General features: G+C 37.2%; 1 protein-coding gene across 1 annotated transcript in view; it reads right to left on the reverse strand.

The window, feature by feature from the left end:
• Positions 1 to 22,485, reverse strand: part of CRISPLD2 (cysteine rich secretory protein LCCL domain containing 2) — an 80,633-nt gene that overhangs the window by 16,355 nt on the left and 41,793 nt on the right. The window contains exons 7-13 of the mRNA XM_051974915.1: positions 18,364 to 18,507; positions 16,712 to 16,772; positions 15,082 to 15,148; positions 14,216 to 14,346; positions 11,490 to 11,533; positions 10,422 to 10,494; positions 7,585 to 7,660 (exon numbers count right to left, since the gene is read on the reverse strand). Of these exons, the coding sequence (XP_051830875.1) occupies positions 7,585 to 7,660; positions 10,422 to 10,494; positions 11,490 to 11,533; positions 14,216 to 14,346; positions 15,082 to 15,148; positions 16,712 to 16,772; positions 18,364 to 18,507 (596 nt within the window). The remainder of the gene's footprint in view (positions 1 to 7,584; positions 7,661 to 10,421; positions 10,495 to 11,489; positions 11,534 to 14,215; positions 14,347 to 15,081; positions 15,149 to 16,711; positions 16,773 to 18,363; positions 18,508 to 22,485) is intronic.

Below are 22,485 nucleotides of genomic sequence, written 5' to 3' on the forward strand. Positions count from 1 at the left end.
TAATAATAGTACTTACCTCACAGGGCTGCTATGAGGCATTTGAATTATACTTTTCAAACCTTAAAGTACTATTTAAATGTTAACCATTATAACTTAAAGACAAATGCCTTTTCCAAACTAAATTCTCTGATCCTATGATCTTTTATCTACCTCATTGGATTGTGAGTTCCTTGAAATCAGGGCCTGTCTTTTGCCTGTTTTTTGTAACCCCAAAGCTTAGCAAAGTGCCTGGCATATAGTGGGTGCTTAATACATGTCAAGTGATTAATTGCACCTATTTATTTATTTATTTAAGTGCTAACTGATATCTTCGTTAACAATCAGAACAATGGATTCAGGTCTAATTCAGAGATAGACTCACAAAATCTGAGAGTTGAAATGTATCTCAGAGGTCAGCTATTCTAATCTATAACTGAATAGGAATCTCTTCTATCACATCTCTGATCAGCCCCTATAGGAGCAGACTGTGCCCATTGGGCCTAGTTCTGACCAGAATGAAAAGCTTTCTGAGATCAAGTCTAAATCTGCTTTTCTGAAACTTCCCTTCTTTACCTCCCATTATTTCTATTTCCATTCCCAGGAACCAAGGAGAGAATTAGTTCTGACCTAGGTCCCACATGGCCGCCCTTCTTTCCAATAGTTACAGACAATTATCATGTCTCCTCATGACTATGAATAGATTAAATGATAATCTAAAAGCTGTTTTCATATATGTATGACCCAGAATAGGCAATTCAGATAACTAAAATTCTGGGTGAGCTCATAAAAAAAAGACTACACTGGGGACCAGGAGACCTAGATTCTTGCCCTGGTTTTTGTCACTAGCCAGTTGAGTAATCTTCCCTCCTGACATCATTTTTCTCATATGTAAAAGGAGCATCTAAGGCTAGGTGACACAGGGGATAGAGCCTTGAGCCTGAAGTCAGGAGGATTCATGTTTGTGAGTTCAAATCCAGTTGTAGACACTTACAGGCTGTATGACCCTGGGCAAGTCACTTAAGCCTGTTTGCCTCAGTTACCTCATCTGTAAAATGAGCTGGAGACAGAAATGGCAAACTATTCCAGTATCTTTGCCAAGAAAATCCCAAATGGTGTCATGAAGAGTCAGTAGGACTGAACAACTAGATGATTTCTAGGGACCTTTCCCACTATTATAAATTATAATTATTATAAAGATTATATTATTAGGGATTAAAAAGAGATCTGGTTTTATTTACAACATTTTTGTGTCTCCATAAATCCAGTTGCTTAGTTCACATTCCTAGAATTACTCCCTTAGGAATCATCATCGGGGTGTCATTATACCAGTGATAAAAATCAAGCTTATTATAAACTCTCATCTCCTGGAAATTTCTCCAATTGGGAATGAATTACTGAGGTTTGCCAAAAGATGAACTACTTTTCATTTCACGCCCATAGCGGTGTTCGCTTGCCCTCCCATCCCTTGAGGGTTCCTGAACACTGATGAATTGTTAGTTTTCCCTCTTCACAGCCAGACTCGTCATGAGATGATTCAACCTTACACTCATCAACACATCTTCTCCTCTAAGGGGATGGCACCATTCAAAATGTACACTGATACACTGGGGTTGGGTAAAGTGCTCCCTTCCTCTTTTTCCTTTCCTTCCTTCCACACCCTTCCTCTTGCATGGTTTTTGTAAAAGGTACAGATTGTGCTCTGCATCTGACTCAACTCCGATGTCTAACTATGTGGTCATTCACTAAAATACTTTTATGCTGCAGAATCTTAGGATGGGAAGAGATTTGATCTCTAACCCATCACCTGGAATCCAGGTAGATAAAATGCTATCCATCCTTTCCTTTAAAATTGGCAGAGTATGGCAACGGCCTAACATCATTTGCTACACAAACAGCTTTTCTTATTTCTCTTAAATCTGTAAGTCACACACTGAATGAAATCCCTCCTGGCACAAGGTAACCCAATTTCTTCTCCTGCTGTTTTAAATGGATACAAGAACTTTCCTTTGTCTAGTAAAAGCCCACTTTTGATTAAGATGCAAAAAGATACAGATTGCTCAAATGATATTGAAACATCTCTTGAGTGGCAGCTAGATGGCATAACTCTTGGTGTTCAGGAATTTTGTTTTTTAAATATTTAACCTAAAATTACATTTCTGTCACAGGCAGTAGATGAGGTATTGGAACAAGACTCAGGAAGGCTTGAGTTTGAATCCTAATCCAGACACATACCAATTGGGTTATTTGGAAAAATCGCCTAACCAATGTCTTCCTCAATTTCCTCCTCTGGGCATAATATGGGTATAAAAATAGCACCTACCACCCAGAGTTATTTAGAGGATAAAATAAGATGTGAAGTGCTTTGCAAATCTCAAAATGCTTTATAAAGGCTATCTTTTATTATTGAACAGCTGATTGTTTTAATCGCCTGCTTTCCAAACTATATCTGGCCTAGCTTTTCCCAAGCTCTCAAATATGATGACTCTCAGATTTGTAGTAATACAATCTTCTTCCTCTCATATACACATTTTTGCACACACATGTAACCATAAGTACACCTCCTCTACACAGACACAAGCCTGAAAGTCCATTCAGACCAAGAGAGACAGAGATAGAGAAAAGAAAGAGAAACAGAGACAGAGAGAAATACACATATACAGAGAGAGAATAAATAGAAAGAAATTCGTATTTCAAATTCAAACTATTCCAGCAGAATTAAAGGAGCATTTACGTTAAGAACAATTTATAGAAAGGCAACAAGACTATGAAAAGGAAAATGGTTCTAATCATCTACAGCCATGAGATTGTGTAAATAATTCCAGTATTTTAGAACTAAATGGTTTTTGGAAGGTCATAGTCTAATCCTCTCATCTCACAGAGAAGAAATATGGGAATGACTTAGCCAAAGTCATACATGCAGTTAGTAAAAGGCAGAACAGGGGCAGATCTCTCAATCTGGCTGCTCCCAAACCATGGATATAATCAGAAAGTCTTTCTGATGGACTGAGATATTCTGGATGGTTCACCTGATAAAAATTAGAATAAAAATTTCTTCCTAGTAAAACAAAACCCTCTTTTACAAGGGGGTTTCTCTCTTGGAAACGGAGCAGAAGAAAGGAAGCAATATCTTATGGTTTCACAGAACACTATATAGTAGCACTACTAGCTACCTAATCTATAGACATATAAAAGCATGTCTATTTTCAATTATTAAGTTATATCTCAGTTCCCTCAGCCTAATAATAACAGCAATAATAATGATAGTAGCACTTATAACACTTTACAAATATTATTTCATCTTATCCTTATAACAACCCAGAGGATTAGGTAGGTGCTGTTATTATTATTATCCCCATTTCACAGATAGAGAAACAAAGGCAGACATCAGTTAAGTGACTTGCTCACACAGCTAGCAAGAGTCAGTAGTCAGATGTAAACTCAGGTCTTTCTAATTCCAATTCTAGTTCTAACCACAATGTCACTTAGCTGCTTAAAAACTGACCTCATTTCTTCACTCTAATCACTTTAATGCTAATGGTGCAGCCTGCCTCTACCTTCATCATGCTTCTCTTCAGACTTACCCAGAAGCTCCTGAGAAATCCAGGAATCCAAAGCAGCAGCCACAGGGCTTTGCTGTCTCATTACTATGCTCATGACCACATGGTCCCAGAAATTTGCCAGGGCTTGAGTGTCTCTCTTCACCAACTCTCAGGATCCTTGTTCTACATACGCATGTATTTCTTTGGAATGGTTTTGGAATGCTTCATGCCCTAAAGTTATTCTTCAGATTTCACTGAGAGTGACTTAAATCTCCCAGGAAAAGCAGCCCCAGCTAGAAATCCTGGGGTGTGAAGCAAAGTGGAGGCAAGAGAACTGGGCTGCTAATGACACTTTGCATGACACAAGCAGCTTTCTCTTTAAGGGAGCATTCAAATAGAAAACTCCATATTAAGAGGGCCTGCTCTCCCAAACTGATATGATACACTAGAAGCAGTGGAAGGAACATTTACTTTGGAGTCAGAACCAGATTTCAAATCCTACTTATTACCAAGGAGACCTTGGGCAAATCCCTTCACTCAATTTTCTCATCCATAAAATTTGGTTTAGAATCAGGGTTTCTTAAGTTGGGGAACTTCTTTTTTGAAAAAATATTTTGAGAACTCTGTTTCAAATAATTGACTTCCTTTGTATTTTATTTTATATATTTAAAAACATTATTCTTGGAAGAGTTCCATAGACTTTACCAGACTGCCGAAAACATGAGAAAATTTAAGAATCTCTGGATTCTAGATGTTGCCTGTGGACCTTTCCATCTCTGGAATTAAGATCCCTTCTGCTCTACTGCCAGACAAGATTATAAGTCAAATTCTACTCCCTTGACACGTCCAAAATCATAGACAAGAACGTGCCTCCCCTAATAAACACAGACAGTATAAATCAGAGGGGGAAGGGGTTGCATTCCCCCGCTTCATGGCACCCTTCACCTAACTGGGGCAGCTTTGGCTCTGCTCCCTTACTGGAGCCACTGAGGGGAGGTTCAGCCCAGATCCACAAAACTACCAGAGATTAAACCACCTGCCTGGCTCTTTCCATGTCCCGCCTGCAAGAAAAAACGTTGGACTCATTCCTCAATCCACTGAAAGTCTGTTTGCTCTGTCACTGCTCCAGGGACCTGGGGTTTAATCACGAATTCAAAGAGCTTTTCAATCTCTTCCCTCCCTTTCCTGTTCTACTAAGGTCAAAATGATTTTCATTCATCTTCTTCTTGAGTTAGAACCTCTCTGGTGGCTAGAAGCCAAATTTTTCGGTCTTCTACCTCTCATCTTTAAAAAACAAAGAAATAAAAACAGAATGTACATTAAATTTTTCTAACCTCAAAAGACTCAGCCTCCCTAAATACATGGGCCTGTCCACAGGGGTTTCACAGCCAGAACTAAAAAGATATCAGGTCTTCTAAGGTAGCTCCTATCATGGGGAAAGCTGGATTTAAAGTCGAGAGATCTGGAAAATGAGCAGTGAGTGCAGGCAGAGGCCGAGTTGTTTTTCAGTCATGTCCAACTCTTCGTGACCCCATTGGGCTTTTCTTGACAAAGATACTAGAGTCTTTTGTGAGTTCCTTTTGAGTTCCATTCAACAGATAAGGAAATTAAGGCCAACAGGATTAAATAACATGTCCAGGGTCACACAGCTAGAAAGTGTTTGTGGTCAGATTTGAACTTGAGTCTTTCTGATTCCACACTTGATGCTATATCCACTATGCTACCAGATTGACCACCACCCAAGTCAGAGAATTTATAATCTACTTTGTAGATTATAATCTATAATCTATCTGATTTTCTGTGAGTTACTTATCTTTTTTGACACTTATAATCTGATGTTCTGTGAGTCACTTATCCTTTTTGAACCTTAATTTCCTAAAAGAGAAAGGTGGAATGCGTATTGATGACTCTTTAGTCCTTCCCAGCTTTAGACAAACAATCCTATGAGGTGAGATTGAACTGTAGCTCTGCCACTTATCTCATATATGACCCTGAGTCACAGCTTCTTACTGGATATCAGCTTCCTCACCTAACAGAACCCACACTATCTATCTGACAATGATGTCGTCGGAAAAGAAGTCAGAATGATGCATTTAGAGCATTTTACATACCACAATTCACTTTGGAAATAATTCCTTTGGAAATAATTAATCCCAGTGTTCTTTACTTATTTTAGTCATGGCTGACTCTGTCACTCCATTTGAGCTTTTCTTGGCAAAGATACTGGAACATTTCCTTCTCTAGTTCACTTTACAAATGAGGAAACTGAGGCAAATAGGATTAAATCACAGCTAGTTTAAATGCAGGTCTTCCTGGGCTTATGCTCTATCTACTGCACCATCAAGCTGCCCATATACTCTACAGCATTTAAATAAAAGAAGGATCTGTCATTTCATCAGCATGGTGAATTCCCACTTTGGGAGACAGCCCAACTCTAACTTAGTAGGATCCTAAGTTCAAAGTGGATTCCAAGTTTAGCAATTTCCATGTTTAACCATCTAACTTCCTCTGATCATAGAGTGATGATGGGGGTCACAGATCTGGAAGTGGTGGAGGAACCTCAGGGATTGGGATCAATCCCTTCAAGTCTTAACCAGCTATCAGTGATTTGCCCTGAGGTCACATAGCTAACAGTTGTCAGTGGTAGAATTTGAACTCATCTTCCTGATTCCAAACCCAGGACTCTATCCATTATGTATCACTGTTAAATTATACTAGACAAATGAATCTTTATCCCATTCTTAGAAATTTCTTTGGGAAGAGATTCTATAGCGCTATTAAGTAACCTTCCCTACTCCACTTTCCTAAACAACCCCTGGTGTCTAGGAGTTTTGTTTTATTTAATATTTAACCTACAATTACATTTTTGTCATAGGCCCAGGGATGGACAGCTCTGCCAAAGCACATATTGAAATGGCTTGTTGTAAGTGCTGGGACTTCAGGGCACATCTGGCTTTAGAGACAGGGAACCTGCATATCATCCCCAATACCTGCTGTAGCTGACAACCACTGAACTGGGAAGAACAGATACTTTTATATCCACAGCACTTAAAGGTTTACAAAGTATTCTCCACTAGGGAAAGGCTAAACAAATCACAGTTTACAAAATGCAATAGAATACTATTGTTCTGTCAGAAATATCAAAGACTTACATGAACTGATGCAAAGTGAAATGAGCAGAACCAGCAGAACTATTTCTATTGTAGCAATGACATTGTAAAAACAAACAATTCTGGAAGGACTTAATGCTAATCAATGTGGTGATGAGTCATGATTCTAGAATATCTAGCATTTATATAATGTTTAAAGGTTTACGAAAATTCATCTTACAAATACTATCTTATTTGGTCTTCATAACGATCCTGAAATATATTTTAAAAGCCTAACTTTAAAAATTCTTCTTGTTACTATAAGTCTCACCCCAGGAATCTTGGGTGAACAATGAGCTTCCTTATAAATTTAGCTGCTTTACCAGGGGTCCATGATCAAGGAAAATAAATCTAGCACACTAGAAAATGCAGCCAGTGAAAATGTCTTGAGGAATTAAGAAAAAAAGTGGAATGACAAGATATAAGGCAATGGAAAAGCAGAATTGACTTAGAAAAATTCAGCCTAATTACTGTATGAACTGATGCAGACTTCTATAAGCATCTAATTAATCAAGTAAAGTTGAAAATAATCATAAGATCCTAGATTTCAAGCAGAAAAGTGTCACAGAGGTCATTCAGTCCAGCCCTCTTTTACAAATGAAGAAACTGAGACCCACAGGTATTAATGTCTTGCTCAGGGTCACAATTAGTAAGTGTCTGTGATGAGATTTGTACTCCAGTCTTTCACACTCCAAATCCAGTACTGGACCCCCTCTACCATGTAGCCTTTCAACTCTAAAAGTAGAGAAATTGAAGTCCGAACCAAGGAAGTACAAGGGCTTAGATTATGCAATTATCTCCCAACGTAGCTAAAATTCAGACCCAGGTTTCCTGATTCTCGGACATTGAAACCTAGTATATGAAGACTTCGAGGACTTTGAGATCATGTCTTTTACTGAAACTGCCAACATACTCACATCTGCATAAATGTTGGTCCCATACACCGGAGCCCAGTATGATGGTTCATTCTTACAGTGTGCTGGACAACGAATTCTGAAACAACAATATGAAACCTTTACTCTTCACATTAAACAACCAGATAAAACCAAAATAGATTCTGAGAACTCCTCAATCCACCTACATTTCTTTTTCACATTCTCCATCTCCCTGGGACTTTTAAAAAAACCTTTTTTGGTGACTCTAATGAGCTTGGCAGCACTGGTACTTTTTCCTCCAATTAAATTGCGAGATCTGTGAGGGAAAGAACTAACTCTCATATAAATTCAGATCTTCCCACAGCCCAGCACATTTCTCTACATTATAATAAATACATGTAATAAAATTATTGCTATAAATTTTGCATCTTGTTCTCTTTTATAGAAGGAAATCGAGCCAACTTCAAAGAGGAGAAATATATTTTCCCTTCCTTCCTCCCACTCCTATGTAGTTGCCAGTGATGGTGAGGGACATTCCTTCTTCTAGCCAGGGGTCCTCAAACTTTTTAAATAGGAGGCCAATTCACTGTCCCTCAGACTGTTGGAGGGCCGGACTATAGTAAAAACAAAAACTTTGTTTTGTGGGCCTTTAAATAAAGAAACTTCATAGCCCTGGGTGAGGCGGATAATCATCCTCAGATGCCACATATGGCCCTCGGGTCATAGTTTGAGGACCCCTGTAATCTAGATCATCTCAGAAGACAGGATTAGGCTTGAGAAATTAGATAAGACATTCACCTTACACAGTTTAGATGGATGTTGTCCCCAGATGGCATACATCATGTATTTGGATGACCCTAACTATTGGGACCCTACCTGACATTGATTTGGCATCTCAAGTCCTTTTACCATGGATTCTGGGAGTACATTTATGAAAGAGGGGCTAAAGAAATGCCCATTTTAAAACTTCAATGCATTTCAAATACTGATCCTTTACCTAATGGACTTTGAGTCAATTAATGACATATAAGAATTCATCATCCGGTTTCAAAAAAGCTGATGTCTGTATATTATTTGAAAGTTTACAGAGTATTTTACATACATAATCCTGGTTGCAATCATTAGCTATTCTCTAAATTAAGTGCCACAAGGCATTATCATCTCTGTTTTATAGGTTGGGTTAGAGAAGTTGTGTCTCCTCCATGGGGCTATAACTATTAACAGCTGGAAGTGCAATTTAAATCAAGGTGTCTCCCGACTCCTGGTCCAGTGCTGGGAAGGGTACTGAACTAAGAAGCAGGAAACCAGAATTCTCCTCACTGACATTGGCCATTGTGGAAACTTGAACAAGTTACTTCTTTTTCTCTAAACTCCAATGTCCTCATTTATAAAATGGGAGGTTGGGACAAAGCGATTTCTCCTAACTAAAAAAAAGTCTGTAAATAAGTCTATATTAAAACTAATTCCCAAAATTTCTGAGCAAATGCTAATCTGAAAGTTGTAACTGGACTTCTTTGTCACAAGGAAGGTTCTATTGGAGGACATTAGTGGCAGTAAAGTAACAACAATTTTTTAAAAATATCAATAAAATTTAAAGTGATTTAAGAATCATGTATCATCATTGTTGGTGGAATTGTGAACACATCCAGCCATTCTGGAGAGCAATTTGGAACTATGCTCAAAAAGTTATCAAACTGTGCATACTCTTTGATCCAGCAGTGTTTCTACTGGGCTTATACCCCAAAGAGATACTAAAGAAGGGAAAGGGACCTGTATGTGCCAAAATGTTTGTGGCAGCCCTGTTTGTAGTGCTAGAAGCTGGAAAATGAAGGGATGCCCATCAATTAGAGAACGGCTGGGTAAATTGTGGTATATGAATGTTATGGAATATTATTGTTCTGTAAGGAATGACCAGTGGGATGAATACAGAGAGGACTGGCGAGACTTACATGAACTGATGCTAAGTGAAATGAGCAGAACCAGGAGATCATTATATACCTCAACAATGATACTGTTTGAGGATGTATTCTGATGGAAGTGGATCTCTTTGATAAAGAGAGCTAATTCAGTTTCAATTGATCAAGGATGGACAGAAGCAGCTACACCCAAAGAAAGAACACTGGGAAATGAATATAAACTGCTTGCATTTATGTTTTTCCTCCCGGGTTATTTATACCTTCTGAATTCAATTCTCCCTGTGCAACAAGAGAACTGTTTGGTTCTGCACACATATATTGTATCTAGGAGATACTGTAACCTATTCAACATGTAAAGTACTGCTTGCCATCTGGGGGAAGGGGTGAAGGGAGGGAGGGGAAAAATCGGAACAAAAGTGAGTGCAAGGGATAATGTTGTCCTGGCATGGGTTCTGTCAATAAAAAGTTATTTAAAGAATAAAAAAAAGAAAAAAAAAGAATCATGTATTACAATGTTTTTGGGAAAATGAAAACTGACCCTCCCCCTCATCACTTACCTCTCAAATAAACAATTTAGACTCAACAAATATATATATATATATATATATATATATATATATATATAATATATATATATATATATATATATATAAACATTACAGTAAAAGAGACAATTCATTTTTTCTCTATGATTTCATTGAAAAACTATCATAAATCATTGTGTAAATTCTAATAGTTTATGATTATGAAAATCCTACGTGTGTGTGTGTGTGTGTGTGTGTGTGTGTGTAGAGAGAGAGAGAAAGAAAGAGGGAGAGACAGAGAAAGTGAGAGAGAGAGAGAGAGAGAAAGAGAAAGTGTGTGTATATTATAGAAAGAGACAGAGATAGAGACAGAATCAGAAACCAACTGTCAAAGGCATAATCTTGGACACCGAATCATTTCCCCAGGTACAACCATTACCTTGGGCAATGTTTCATTGGCTTCTCAAATTGACATAGCTCAGCAACCGTGCTATAACAATCCAGGTCTTGCACTGTGGGAACAAACACAATGGAAAATGGGACAATCAGGAGCATGAATTTGTTGTTGTTTATTCATAACCAACCTGCTGTGATCCTATTTGGTATGTTATTGACAAAGATACAGGAGGTTTGCCATTGTCTTCTCTAACTCATTTTACAGGGGAGGAAACTGAGGTAAGCCAGGCTAATGATATGCCCAGGATCACATAGCTAGTAACTGCCACAGACTGGATTTGAAATCATCTTGACTCCAAGCATGGTGCTCTATCCACTGTTCCCTTGGCTGCTCCAGGGCAGAGATTAGAAAATCTCTAATAGCCTTTCCTGTTCCAATGCTCTTTGAATAGTTAATATGCAAAACAGGTACATTTACCATTTGTAGATAGGGAAATTCTATCCTTGTAGGGATGTGATCCCTCTAACTTTTCATAGCTTGGAAGTAACTAATGCTAAATTCTGACTCCAGACTAATAGTACACTCAATAGAATAAGCATTTTAAAGCACTTTTTTATGTGCAAAGGATGCTAATGTGAAAATTATAACTGGACTTCTTTGTCACAAAGGAGGGTTCCATTGGCGGAGGAGAATAGTAAAAGCAAAGTCCCTTGAGGGATTTTCCACTAGAAATTTAAATTAGCTTTTGTTAATTTTGCTTAAGCAGTGGGTAGATGGCTGGAATTGAAATGAGGAAGACCCCAAGTTTAAATCTAATCACAGACATTTATTAGCTGTGTGAACCTAGATAAGTCATTTAACTGAAGTCTTCCTCAGTGTACTCAGCAGTAAAATGTGGATAACAATAGCAACTCCCTCCCAGGATTGTTTTGAAGAACAAATGAGGTGACATCTGTAAAATATTATGAAATTCTTAAAGGGTTATATAAATATAAATAAATAATAATAAATATTATTTATAAATAAATAAATACAAAGGGTTATATAAATATAAATATTATTTAAATATAAATAAATAGAAAAATTATTATATCTCAGCAAAAGGCTTACCTGTTACTTTGGAAACTATGAATGAGTTTGAAGGTTTGTATTTACTATAAAAAAAATACAATAGAAAATGATCAGCATAATCACATTCTAAAATACAAATGAATTAGTTAAATAAGATGACCCTATAATGGTCTTCTTCAGTTCTGACATTCTATGATTCTGTCCTTCTAAATTAAGCACAAACTATGGAAGGACTACAAACTCCAAGTATGAGCAGCTCTCTAGGAATCAGATAGATAGACTGAAAAATGGGATCAACTTTTGGGAGTGTTGGTAACAAATGCAAAAGACTTGTGAAAAAATGGACCCATGTAGAGTTTAAGATTCCTATTAAGGAATAACAGAAAATTAGAAGATTGGATTAGAAGGAGCCCTGTAGTGTAGCAGATAGAGCACTGGGCTAGCAATAGCAGGAAGATCAAGGTTTAAAACTTGTTTCTAACCCCAAAGCTAAGCCCACTTAACTGCTTAAAACCTCATCAGTAAAATGAGGATAATAATATCTGCATTACCTATTTCTTGGGGTTTTCGAGGATTAAATGAGGGTAATGGATGTAAAGTACTTCCTAAATCTTAAAGTGTTATTACAATTATTAGATGAGCTCTTTATTCCTCCCAGCACTAAAATTATATGAATACACTCAACACCCAGCTTCAATTGTCTTTCCCATAGAGATCATAAACACTATTTCTGTATCTTTAAGAAGCAATGGATTCTTCCACCCTTGTTCCCATTCCGTCCCTTTTTCTCTAGCAGACTGTCTCTTCCATCATCCTCTCCCCTTCATTTATCCTCAATTTCTTCCTGTCCCCTGGCCACTTTTCTGATGACTCAAACACACCATGTCTCTTCACAGTTCAAAAGACCAACCTTCCATCATTGTTATCCTTTACCTCTTTTCTCCTTCATGGCTGAACTCTTTGAGACATCTGAGAAATACTCCACGACTCCATCTCTCTTCCTGCTGTCTTCTAAACTCTCTGCAGTAAAACCTTTTATTAAACTGAAACTGTTCTCTCCAAAGTGACCAATTACCTCTCCATTGTCAAATCTAACCGCCTTTTCTCAATCCTCATCCTTCTTGACCTCTCTATATGTAATCTTTAGAGTTTTAAAAGTTTATTCTTTATTTTGAAATTCCTTAAAATTTTTTCTTAATTCCAAATTCTCTCCCTCCTCCCCTATCCAATGAGAAAGCAAACAATATATCAATTATCTGTATGAACTCTTTGACACTATCAATCACCCTCTTCTCCTGGATATTCCCTCCTTTGTGATACCATTTTTTCTCATTCTTTCCCTTGATTTCCAACAGTCATTCTCAAGTTCATTTATTGGATTTTCATCCAGGCTATGCTCACTAAATGAATTTTCCCCAAAACTCTATCCTAGTCTCCCCTTTCTTCTCCCTCTATATTAGCTTGCTGGGTGATCTTATCAGCAACAAGTTAGATGATTCTCTATTCATCCATCCCTATCCTCTCTCCTGACCTCTAGTCTTAAACCATCAACTGCTTTGGGCCTCTGGAACTAAATGTTCCATAAACATCTCAAACTCAACATGTCAAAAACTTTCCTTGTATTCTTTCCCCCAAATCCTCCTCTCTTCTAAACTTCCCTATTTCTGTTCTTCCAGTCACTCAGACTTACAACCACCAATTCTCATTTCATTCCTACCCTAGATCCAGCTGACCTTTCCAAATTTCTTACACTTCAGCCCTCTACATACTTTTATTGACCTTCTTGCTATTAGTACAAGACAACACTCCAACTTCTGATTCCAGGCCTTTTCCTGGAATGATCTTGGCCCTCCTCATCGCCTCTTCTGGCTTCCCTGGCTTCAAGACTTAGCTCAATTCCCCTCCTCATCAGCAGGCTTTTCCCAAACCCATTGTGTTTTCTCTTCTGAGATCACCTTCCATTTGTAGTATATATACCTTTTATCACCTAGTTATTTTCATGTTTATCACCTCCATTTAATAGTAAGCTCAAGCTCGCTGAGGACAGAGACTCATTTTGCTTTTCTTCATATATACAGTAGAAGACAAGGAGTAAACTGAAACTTGCTAATTAATAAAAATGACCAAAGTGAGCTGTGTATTGGTCAAAGCTTTTTAAAAATGTTTTTGAGGGGCATTTAGTTGGTTCAAATCTAGTCTCAGACACTTACCACTTCCTAGCTGTGTGACCCTGGACAAGTCACTTAACCTCAATTGCCTCAGCAAAAATAAATAAGTAAATAAAAGAAAAATAAAAATGTTTTTGGTTTATGCATTTATGCATATTATGCTATTAAAAATAGCACAATGTCTAGGGCAGGGAGGTGGGGGGAAGGGAGGGAGAAAAATTTGGAACACACGGTTTTGCAAGGATGAATGCTGACTTTTGAAAATAAAAAGCTATTATTAAAAAAAGAGAAAAAGAATAAAGAAATGTTTTTGGTTTATGCATTTATGCATATTATGCTATTAAAATAGCACAGTGTCTAGGGCAGGGAGGTGGGGAGAAGGGAGGGAGAAAAATTTGGAACACAAGGTTTTGCAAGGGTGAATGCTGAAAACTTTTGAAAATAAAAAGCTATTATTAAAAAAGAGAAAAAGAATAAACAATGTGTTATAAAAATAAATATGAACAATGAAAAAATATTTAAATAGCTCAGGTAAAAGGGGGAGAAAAGAAACTGTAATTCTAAAAGAATTGACATAAAATCCAAGTCAATACTTACCTTAAAGATGCAATGCCATTCCTTTCAGACCGCACAAAAAAGGGTACTCTTCCATTCCTGGTGATGTCAACCAGACCTCCTTTATCATCTATAACACCAAAATGGATGGCAGCACGGCATATGCTTGATGACTAGGGGGGAAATGATAACAGAGATCTAGAAAGCTGATAATAATGGAAAACTCTTCTCAAGCAACAAAATATCATTTTATCAAAAAAAATTTAACAGAAGGTATTGATTGAGCTAAATTGCTAAGATGATTATTACAGACTGAACAGATGGAGTGATTTTGTTATTCTCTGGGATTTTTATTCCTCAAAACCCTAAGATCAGAAAAATCTTAAAATAAAAAGGATCAAGAGCAAAGTTTCTCCCTTCCAATTTAGGAGAGATAGAAACCAGATCTGTCACTTTATCTGTACTAGGAATTCTCAGCTAAGAATACACCCTGTGTCAATGCAGGTCCACACCTTTCCTGCAACTTCTGGTCCTGTACAATTAACTAAAGCAGTGAGAAGTAGCAGTGTGTCTTCCCCAGGATCCCACGGCAGCACATCTCAGAAATGACCCTTGAGCCTACACCTTCCAGGTTCCACGGCCAATTCTCTATTGACTTTGCCCCACGTGGTTTTGTTTGTTTACTTGTTTGTTTATTTTAAGGCTGATCAGCTTGCTGATCATTTCCAGTTTTCAAAACTGGTTTCCTGACCTTGTTATGAAACTAGGGAATTCTTGCAGGTCAGTTCCCTAAACTCCAGGTCCATCATTCTACGGATAAGAAAACCTTTCCATGTTAAAATGGCCATATTTTCTGTTTCTATAAAATTTGACTCACACTGTTTAAAGGGACAATGAGCAACACTTACACTTTCATATAAAAGAGTTCCAAAAATTTTTGCCTTGTTGTTGAAACAGCCTGCTGGGCACTGATATCTGGTTTGGAGAAGGGGGGGAGGAGAAAAACAACAAATCATTTCTCAGGATCAAATATTTTACTTAATAGTTATGCTAATAACTTAGTCCTTTTCATGCTCATTTCCTACAAGTGCCCTTTCCAAAAACAGGAGAACCTCACTCATTTGTACCCTGGTTAATTCTAAATTTGTGATAGATCTGACAGGAGCTGGGTTAAAATAAATTACTGTGTCCTTCAATTTTACATATAAAGTTGAAACATATGAATTATAGACACATTAACAGTTAACCTACATAAGCCAGTTTAATATTCTTTAAAGTCATCATTTGGGGCAGCTAGATGGTGCAGTGGACAGAGAGCTGGGCCTAGAATCAGGGAGATTCATTTTCCTGACAAATGTGACCTTAGATCCTTACTGGTTGTGTGAGGCTGAACAAGTCACTTAACTCTATTTATCTCAATTTCCTCATCTGTAAAATAGGTGGAGATGGAAATCATAAATAGTCATTTGCAAAATGTTAGACATGCCTGAAACAACTGAACAACTATAAAGATATAATTTACAAAAACAAACAACCCCCCCCCAAAAAAATCAAAGGAACTGAATAACCTCTAAGGTCCCTTAAAGTTCTGACTATCAAAATACAATAAAGCTAAAAAGAAGAGAGCTTCAAGAGCTTATTAAGTATTACTCTCCCATTCTCATTTTATAGATGAAAAAACTGAGGCTTGGAGATGTTAAGTGACTTGCCTGAGGTCATATAAGTAGTAAGAGACAGAATTAGGATTTTAACCTAGATTTTCTGACTATAAGATTGAGTGTTTTAAACTATTCTAAGGTCCTTCCAGGTTTGATGATCTAGTTTTTAGGTTTTGTGTTCTAAGGTTCTTCTAGCTTTGATGTTCCAGATTCTAGATTCCATGTGCAAAAATCCTTCCAGCTTTGATGTTCTATAATTATGTGAAATGATGTGCTAATTATATATCTCCTTACCTTTTCTGTACTCAAAAATCATAGTGTTATTTTTTAAATAGCCTACAACTTCAACTTTTTCTCTAATGTAAAGATCTTTCCTCCAGTTAATCCAAACTAGTGATTAATTCTCCTATTATTTCTTTTTCAGAATGAATTTGGCAGGGTCTTCAGGGTCCAAATTTTTATTTCCAAGTAATAACACCAATAATGTCATTTATATAGTATTTACTATGTATCAAGTACCATGCTAAGCACTTTAAAAATATTAATTAATTAATATCATTTTACTAAACTCTTAAACCAGAATGAGTTTCTACCCAGATGGGTAGACATAGAGATTTTAAGTTAAAAACCTAGATTGACAGAAACAGAATATAAATTTGTGCCAAGTATTTCATAAATCGTGGCAGTCAATTGAGACCCACTAGTTATGGTGGTCGTGTATTACTCTTACTATAAAATAAGATGGATTTGTAACTCTTGCTAAACCTAAGTTGTATTAAAATGTAATTTTATAAAGACTTAAGAGGTATCATATTGCTCTTTGAACTTAAAAGCCTTTAATAAAGGTATTGGCTACAGAAAAATCAAAACAAAATGTTACCTATTACATGTGGATCCTTTACATTTGTCTCTCATTTTGGTCTCACACTTGATGATTTGTGCTAGGAGATTAAAAAAATGAAAAATAGAACTGAGAAAAAAAGATTCAGGGAGAAAAACTAAAAGAATCAACAAATCTAAATCTTCCAAATAAAGCAAAAACAGAAACATTGAACGTCAAAAAAGAGGTAAATAAAACTGAAAGAAAACAAACAAAAAAAAAGCATAGAAACTTCAGTTGTTTTTTGTATTTTTAAAAATCTAGCAAAAGAGACAAGCTTTTAGGAAATTTGATCACAGAGATAGAAGAGGAAAAAAAAGAAAAAAGGGAAAGTTAGAAGAAGAAAGACCAGGTTATCAAAATAAAAAATAAAAGGAGAAATTTGAAGAGGATAAAAAAGGAAAGAAAAAGTGGGGGTTGAAATCTTTCTAAAAGATCCATTTCTGCAGCCCGCCTATCAACTGTCAGATTTGTGTAGAGCTGTTCTTAACAAAGATGTGCAGCTACCTCAGAGCCTCTTCTAGGGATTACTATACTGAATTTTTAATGCAAATAATGGGGCAAAGCTGTTTTCATATAAACATTTCTCTCATTAAACCCATGGAGTGAAATAATGCTGAAAACCAACGATGGAAAATCAAACCCATCCCAACTAAGGCTGAATTCAAATTAAAATTCAGGCCCCCTGGCTTTTAGTCTAATACCCTTCCTGCCACCACTTCCTCAATAAAGCTTTCCCTGATGTCCCAGCTAGGAGTCATTTCTTCCTCCTCCAAACTCCCAAAACTATGAGTCTATAGCTTTTTTAGGACCCACTTTTATAGAAAGCCTTTCCCAAACCCTCTTAATTCTAATACTTCTCTCTGCTCTTTCTTAGGTGTCCTGCATATAACCTATTGATACATACATACATATATATATATATATATATATATATATATACACACATATGTTGTTTCCCTCATTAGAGTGTATACTCCTTGAGGGCAGGGTCATAGTGGGCACTTAATAAAAGTTTATTGATTGATTAATTGACCTGGAGTCTTCTGTTTGTGGATGTAACCCTAACTAGACCCTAAATTTTCATAACAGTTCTGCAATCATTGGAGTGACTCATGGTGACGTCAGTGAACTATTGGTGAATCAAGTAAGAGGTGGTGAACTAGAGGTAAGAAATGAGTCATACATTGTTATACAGACAATGTACTGATTGTTTCTTGTGGTGGAACATCATTTGGGAAGAGACAGGGTTACAAAGAGGAAGAAAAGAACATCAGTTAAACATGAAACTAATTTTTTTTAAATGACTATTGTCTTACTCAACTTTATAGTTTTCATAACACTCAGCACAGTTCCTAGGAATATATCTTCAGTTAAATCTTAAAATATCTGAGTTAAATAAAAAGAAGGCCACCCAAGTGCACTCCAGGTTTAGGATTCTTACAGTGTTTAACAAAAATAAATAAAGTGATTAATTTCTTTTTAAAAAGAAAGAAAAAAAAGGTCTAGAGTTTTGCTTTGAGACTCCACCCTAATGTCCAGTATTTGCCTGTTGGAGAGCTCTCAATACCCTCGAGCCACTCAACCAACCCAAGAGTTGGTTCCAATTGGAATGGGAGAGGAGGGAGCCATGAAACAAGAGTGTCTCTTACTCATATAATTGTCTGCAGTGGTTTTCTTGGGCTTGGTGGGTTTGGTTACCCTTGGTTGGATCCATACGGGTTTCTCCTCAGGAATCTGAGACATTTCCACTTCATTCGTCTCCTCGGTCTCAGGCTTCTGAACATAAGACTCATCTTATTAGTGGGGAAAAATAGAACATAACATAATAGTGTTAAAATCAAATGCATTTAGAAAAAGATATATGTGTATATGTGTGTGTGTTCCCAAAGTTCTCCAAAAGAACTTGACATATTAGTGTTAAAGTCAATGCTTTTTGGAGGGATACACACACACACACACACACACACACACACACACACACACACATAGTCCCAATAGTCCTCTGAAAGCTTCTAAATGCAATAAAACTTTTGGGACACTCTGGTTCTCTTACTCTTGAGAGGTTTTATTTCACACACAAAAATTCATTTTCAAATAGCTGGGAACCTTTCAATATGAAAGGTTATACAGAAGAGAGCATGCTAGGTGAAATTCTACTAGGAAAGGGAATATGGTCTGATAATATTCAAAGTATTGCTTTGTACCTAAGAACAACAGACATGATATTTCATTAGATGTTAGATTTGGAGCTGGGAAGAGCTTTGGAAGTCATTCAATTTTTATGTAAGAGAAAACAGAGGTTGAGGCACTTGCCAAGATCATCAAAGTAAGAAATAACAGAGTTGGGGTTTAATCCAGAATCTCTGACTCTTAATCCATCAGTAAGGTCACTGAATTGCTGAGTCAATGTGTCACTGAAGTAAGGTTACTGAATTGCTGTGATTTTCTTTACTCATCCTTGACGCCAGAATTTCCCATTCTGATACAACAGGAGATGGGGAATCTATGCCCTGATTCCCTCTTGACCCCCTGAACAGTTTGGAAACTCTGACTCTTAATCCAGCAGTAGGGTCATTGAATTATTGAATCAATGTGTCACTAAAGTAAGGTCATTGAATTGCTGTGATTTTCTTTACTCATCCTTGACTCCAGAATTTCCCATTCTTGTATAACAGGAGATGGGGAACCTATGCCCTGATTCCCTCTTGACCCCATGAACAGTTTGGAACCATCACTATCTCTGAGCCAGAAGTCTCAATGTCCTCAGGACAACCACAGTTTGAGAGAGGAAGACTGAGAGAAAGGAATGAGGATTAAAAGAGCTGAGCAGCAGCAGCAAAGGGGAAAGAGCACTTGGGCCCCACCTGGGACATAATGAGCTGACCCAGAAATGATCAATGACTAGAAACAACAGGCAAAGGGATGGAGTGAAAAAAGGCTGACAAGGCAGAGATCCAAAGGAACCACTGAAGCCCTAAGTGTTTAAGAACAAGAAGTTGTGTTGAAACTAACAGTTACACTGATCTCTTCCCACACTGAGAAAAGTTCCTCCAGCAATGGCTTGTTCTTTTCCCAGTGTGTCCTCCCTGTGCCTCTCCACTAACAGACATTGCTTGTATCTTCTAATTAAACATTTCCTGAGTCTTGATTTTTTGCCTCAAATATAAAGAGACCAGGGGTTAGCTAGAGACAAAATAATCCAAAATCCAACATGTCTCCTCCCCTCATTCCTTCCCTAAATCTGAAGAATCAGAAAAGGCTTTTTTTAAATCAAGGGGAAAAACAGCAGTAAGACACTACTTGACAATCAAAAAATTGTGTTCAAGTTTACATTCGATGCTCTACAGAGACATTCTATTTGCAAAAGCTGCCCGGGTCAGTGCTCGCTACGTCTGCTGGCTTCCTTCATTCCCTTGAATGCAGCTAATAAAAAGTTTGTTTTCCATTGAAAAACAAAAATGGTATAACGAGAATAAGCCAGACTTTCTTCCTTGGGCCTTCCAGATTTTTATACCTCATAATCCCAGCTTTATTGGGTCTAATGTAGGTCAGTGAGTCAGTCAGAAACCTTTGAATATGTACTGTGTGGAGAGAACCATGCTAAGAAATCAAAGACAATCCTTGCCCTTGAAGGACTTAAGACCCAGGGAGGATGGAAAATTCACATGTAAGAAAGCGGTAAGGATACTTGACTGAATAACATGCTTTCTATATTAATAGAGTGGAACTAAGGATCCCTACAGTTAACCACAGTAGCTCTGGGGAATTTCCATTCCTAAGTTCATTACAGGGCTCTTTTTTTTTTTTTTTTTTTTTAAAGACTGCCTCTACCTCTGGGCAGGTCTGCTAAAGGGGAGATGAGGAGCTAAGAGGAATGTAGGAAGGGAACCTTCTAGATTGAATTAATGTTTGAGGGTTTGTTTTTGTTTTTTTTAGTTTGGGGTTGGTTTTTTTTGGGGGGGACTAACCTGCATTTTCATATGTGTGAAGATCTCTGAATATATCTAAAGATCACTTTCTCCACCAATGTAAAAGCAAATCACTTAGGACTTAACATATTTAAAAATATGAAAAGTTAAATGACTTGCCTATTGTCAGGACTTGAATCCAGGCTTTTCTGACTTTCAATTCAAATCACTATCTCTCGCTGCTTCTTCCAAGTAAAACAACATCAAAATATACATATATATTGCCCAAGAGACTGGAGTACTTTGTCATTTTCTTCTCCAGCTCATTTTACAGATGAGAAAATTAAGGCAAAAAGGGTTAAGTAATTTGCCCAGGCTAGTAAGGATCTGAGGTTCCCAGACTCCACATCTGGTACTTTAAGCCATATAAGTAAGTGAAGAAGATAAGTTTCCTGACTACAGGCTAAGAGCTCTATCTACTGGTCTCCTCCATATACCAGGTATATATATGCTAGCTACATACAAACATAAAGGCAATTTAAGCAAAAATCTGAAGTGGATGTCTCCCCTAAGGGCTTACGTTTCTATGTCCTTCCCTTTCCCAGTCACGTGAATGAGAGATCCAAAAACTACCAAAATTGAAAAATTTGGAAGGCCTCAGATCCAGATAGTCATTGACTGTTGACTAGAAAGACAACACCTAAAATAATTCTAAATGGGTACAATTTGGCAATTAAACATTATTTGGGGTATCACAAGGACTTTCTTTTTTCCCAGGAGCATGCCCAAAGTTATGATGCAAATGGTATATTATGACTTTTTTTTTTACTATTATTTCATTAAATGCCTTTTTTTTTTTTTTAATTGTGTCCTATGGGCTGATGAGTAAAAGTAAACATAGTGGTGGGGGCTCATGGGCTATGATTCAAAGCTGATTTGAATAGAATCCCTAGACCTTGGCATATCTTTTCTGGAAGAACTCACTCAAATTTGGATATAGATGCCACCAGGTGCACGTTATTATCCCCTTCTTATAGTCAAAAAAAAGTCAAGCAAAGGTTAGTTAATTGTCCACAGTCATTGAATATTGAATGGTATTCTCAAAGAATCCCATTGAGGGTATTAAAAGAATGTATTCAAGGTATTCAAAGAATGTCTTGAGGGCAGGAAGCATTTTTTAAAAATTCCCTGATTAGTATGGAACCTTACAAATAGTATGCATTAGCAATGGATAGAGCCCTGAAGTCAGGAGGACCTGACCTCAGACACTTAACACTTCCTAGCTGTGTGACCCTGGGCAAGTCACTTAACCCCAATCGCTCAGCAATAAATAAATAAATAGCATGCACTTAACAGATATTTAATGATTTAAATTAGAGCCAGGACCAGTACCTAATTCTGCCTTCTTAGACTCTCCATGTGATCTTTCCATCATGCTATAATTTGATCAAGTCAATATTTGTTGAGGATCTGCTATGGTTAGAGCACTGTTCCAGGTACTAGATAGTGACACTGACCCATCATCAAAGGGAGGTCTGACACTCTTCACGTATCATACAAATTATAGCACATAGAGAAAAACAGATCCATGCAAAGTACTCTATGAGGAGAGAAAGAGACTACTTTATGACTTCTCTGGTGTCAGTCCCTAAGTAGGTGAATTTAAGCAAGTTAGTTAAGCCTGGGTGCCTCAGTTTCCTCATTTGTAAAATGAGCTGGAGAAGGAAATGACAAACTACTCCAGTGTCTCTGCCAAGAAAATCCCAAATGGGGTCATGAAGAGTCAGTCACAACTAAAATGCTTCAACAACAAAAACATTATAATTAACAGATTTTTTTTAAAGGCATGAATCTGTTTGTGAG

The sequence above is a fragment of the Antechinus flavipes genome, chromosome 2, assembly GCF_016432865.1.
Source record: "Antechinus flavipes isolate AdamAnt ecotype Samford, QLD, Australia chromosome 2, AdamAnt_v2, whole genome shotgun sequence".
Lineage (NCBI taxonomy): Eukaryota > Metazoa > Chordata > Mammalia > Dasyuromorphia > Dasyuridae > Antechinus > Antechinus flavipes.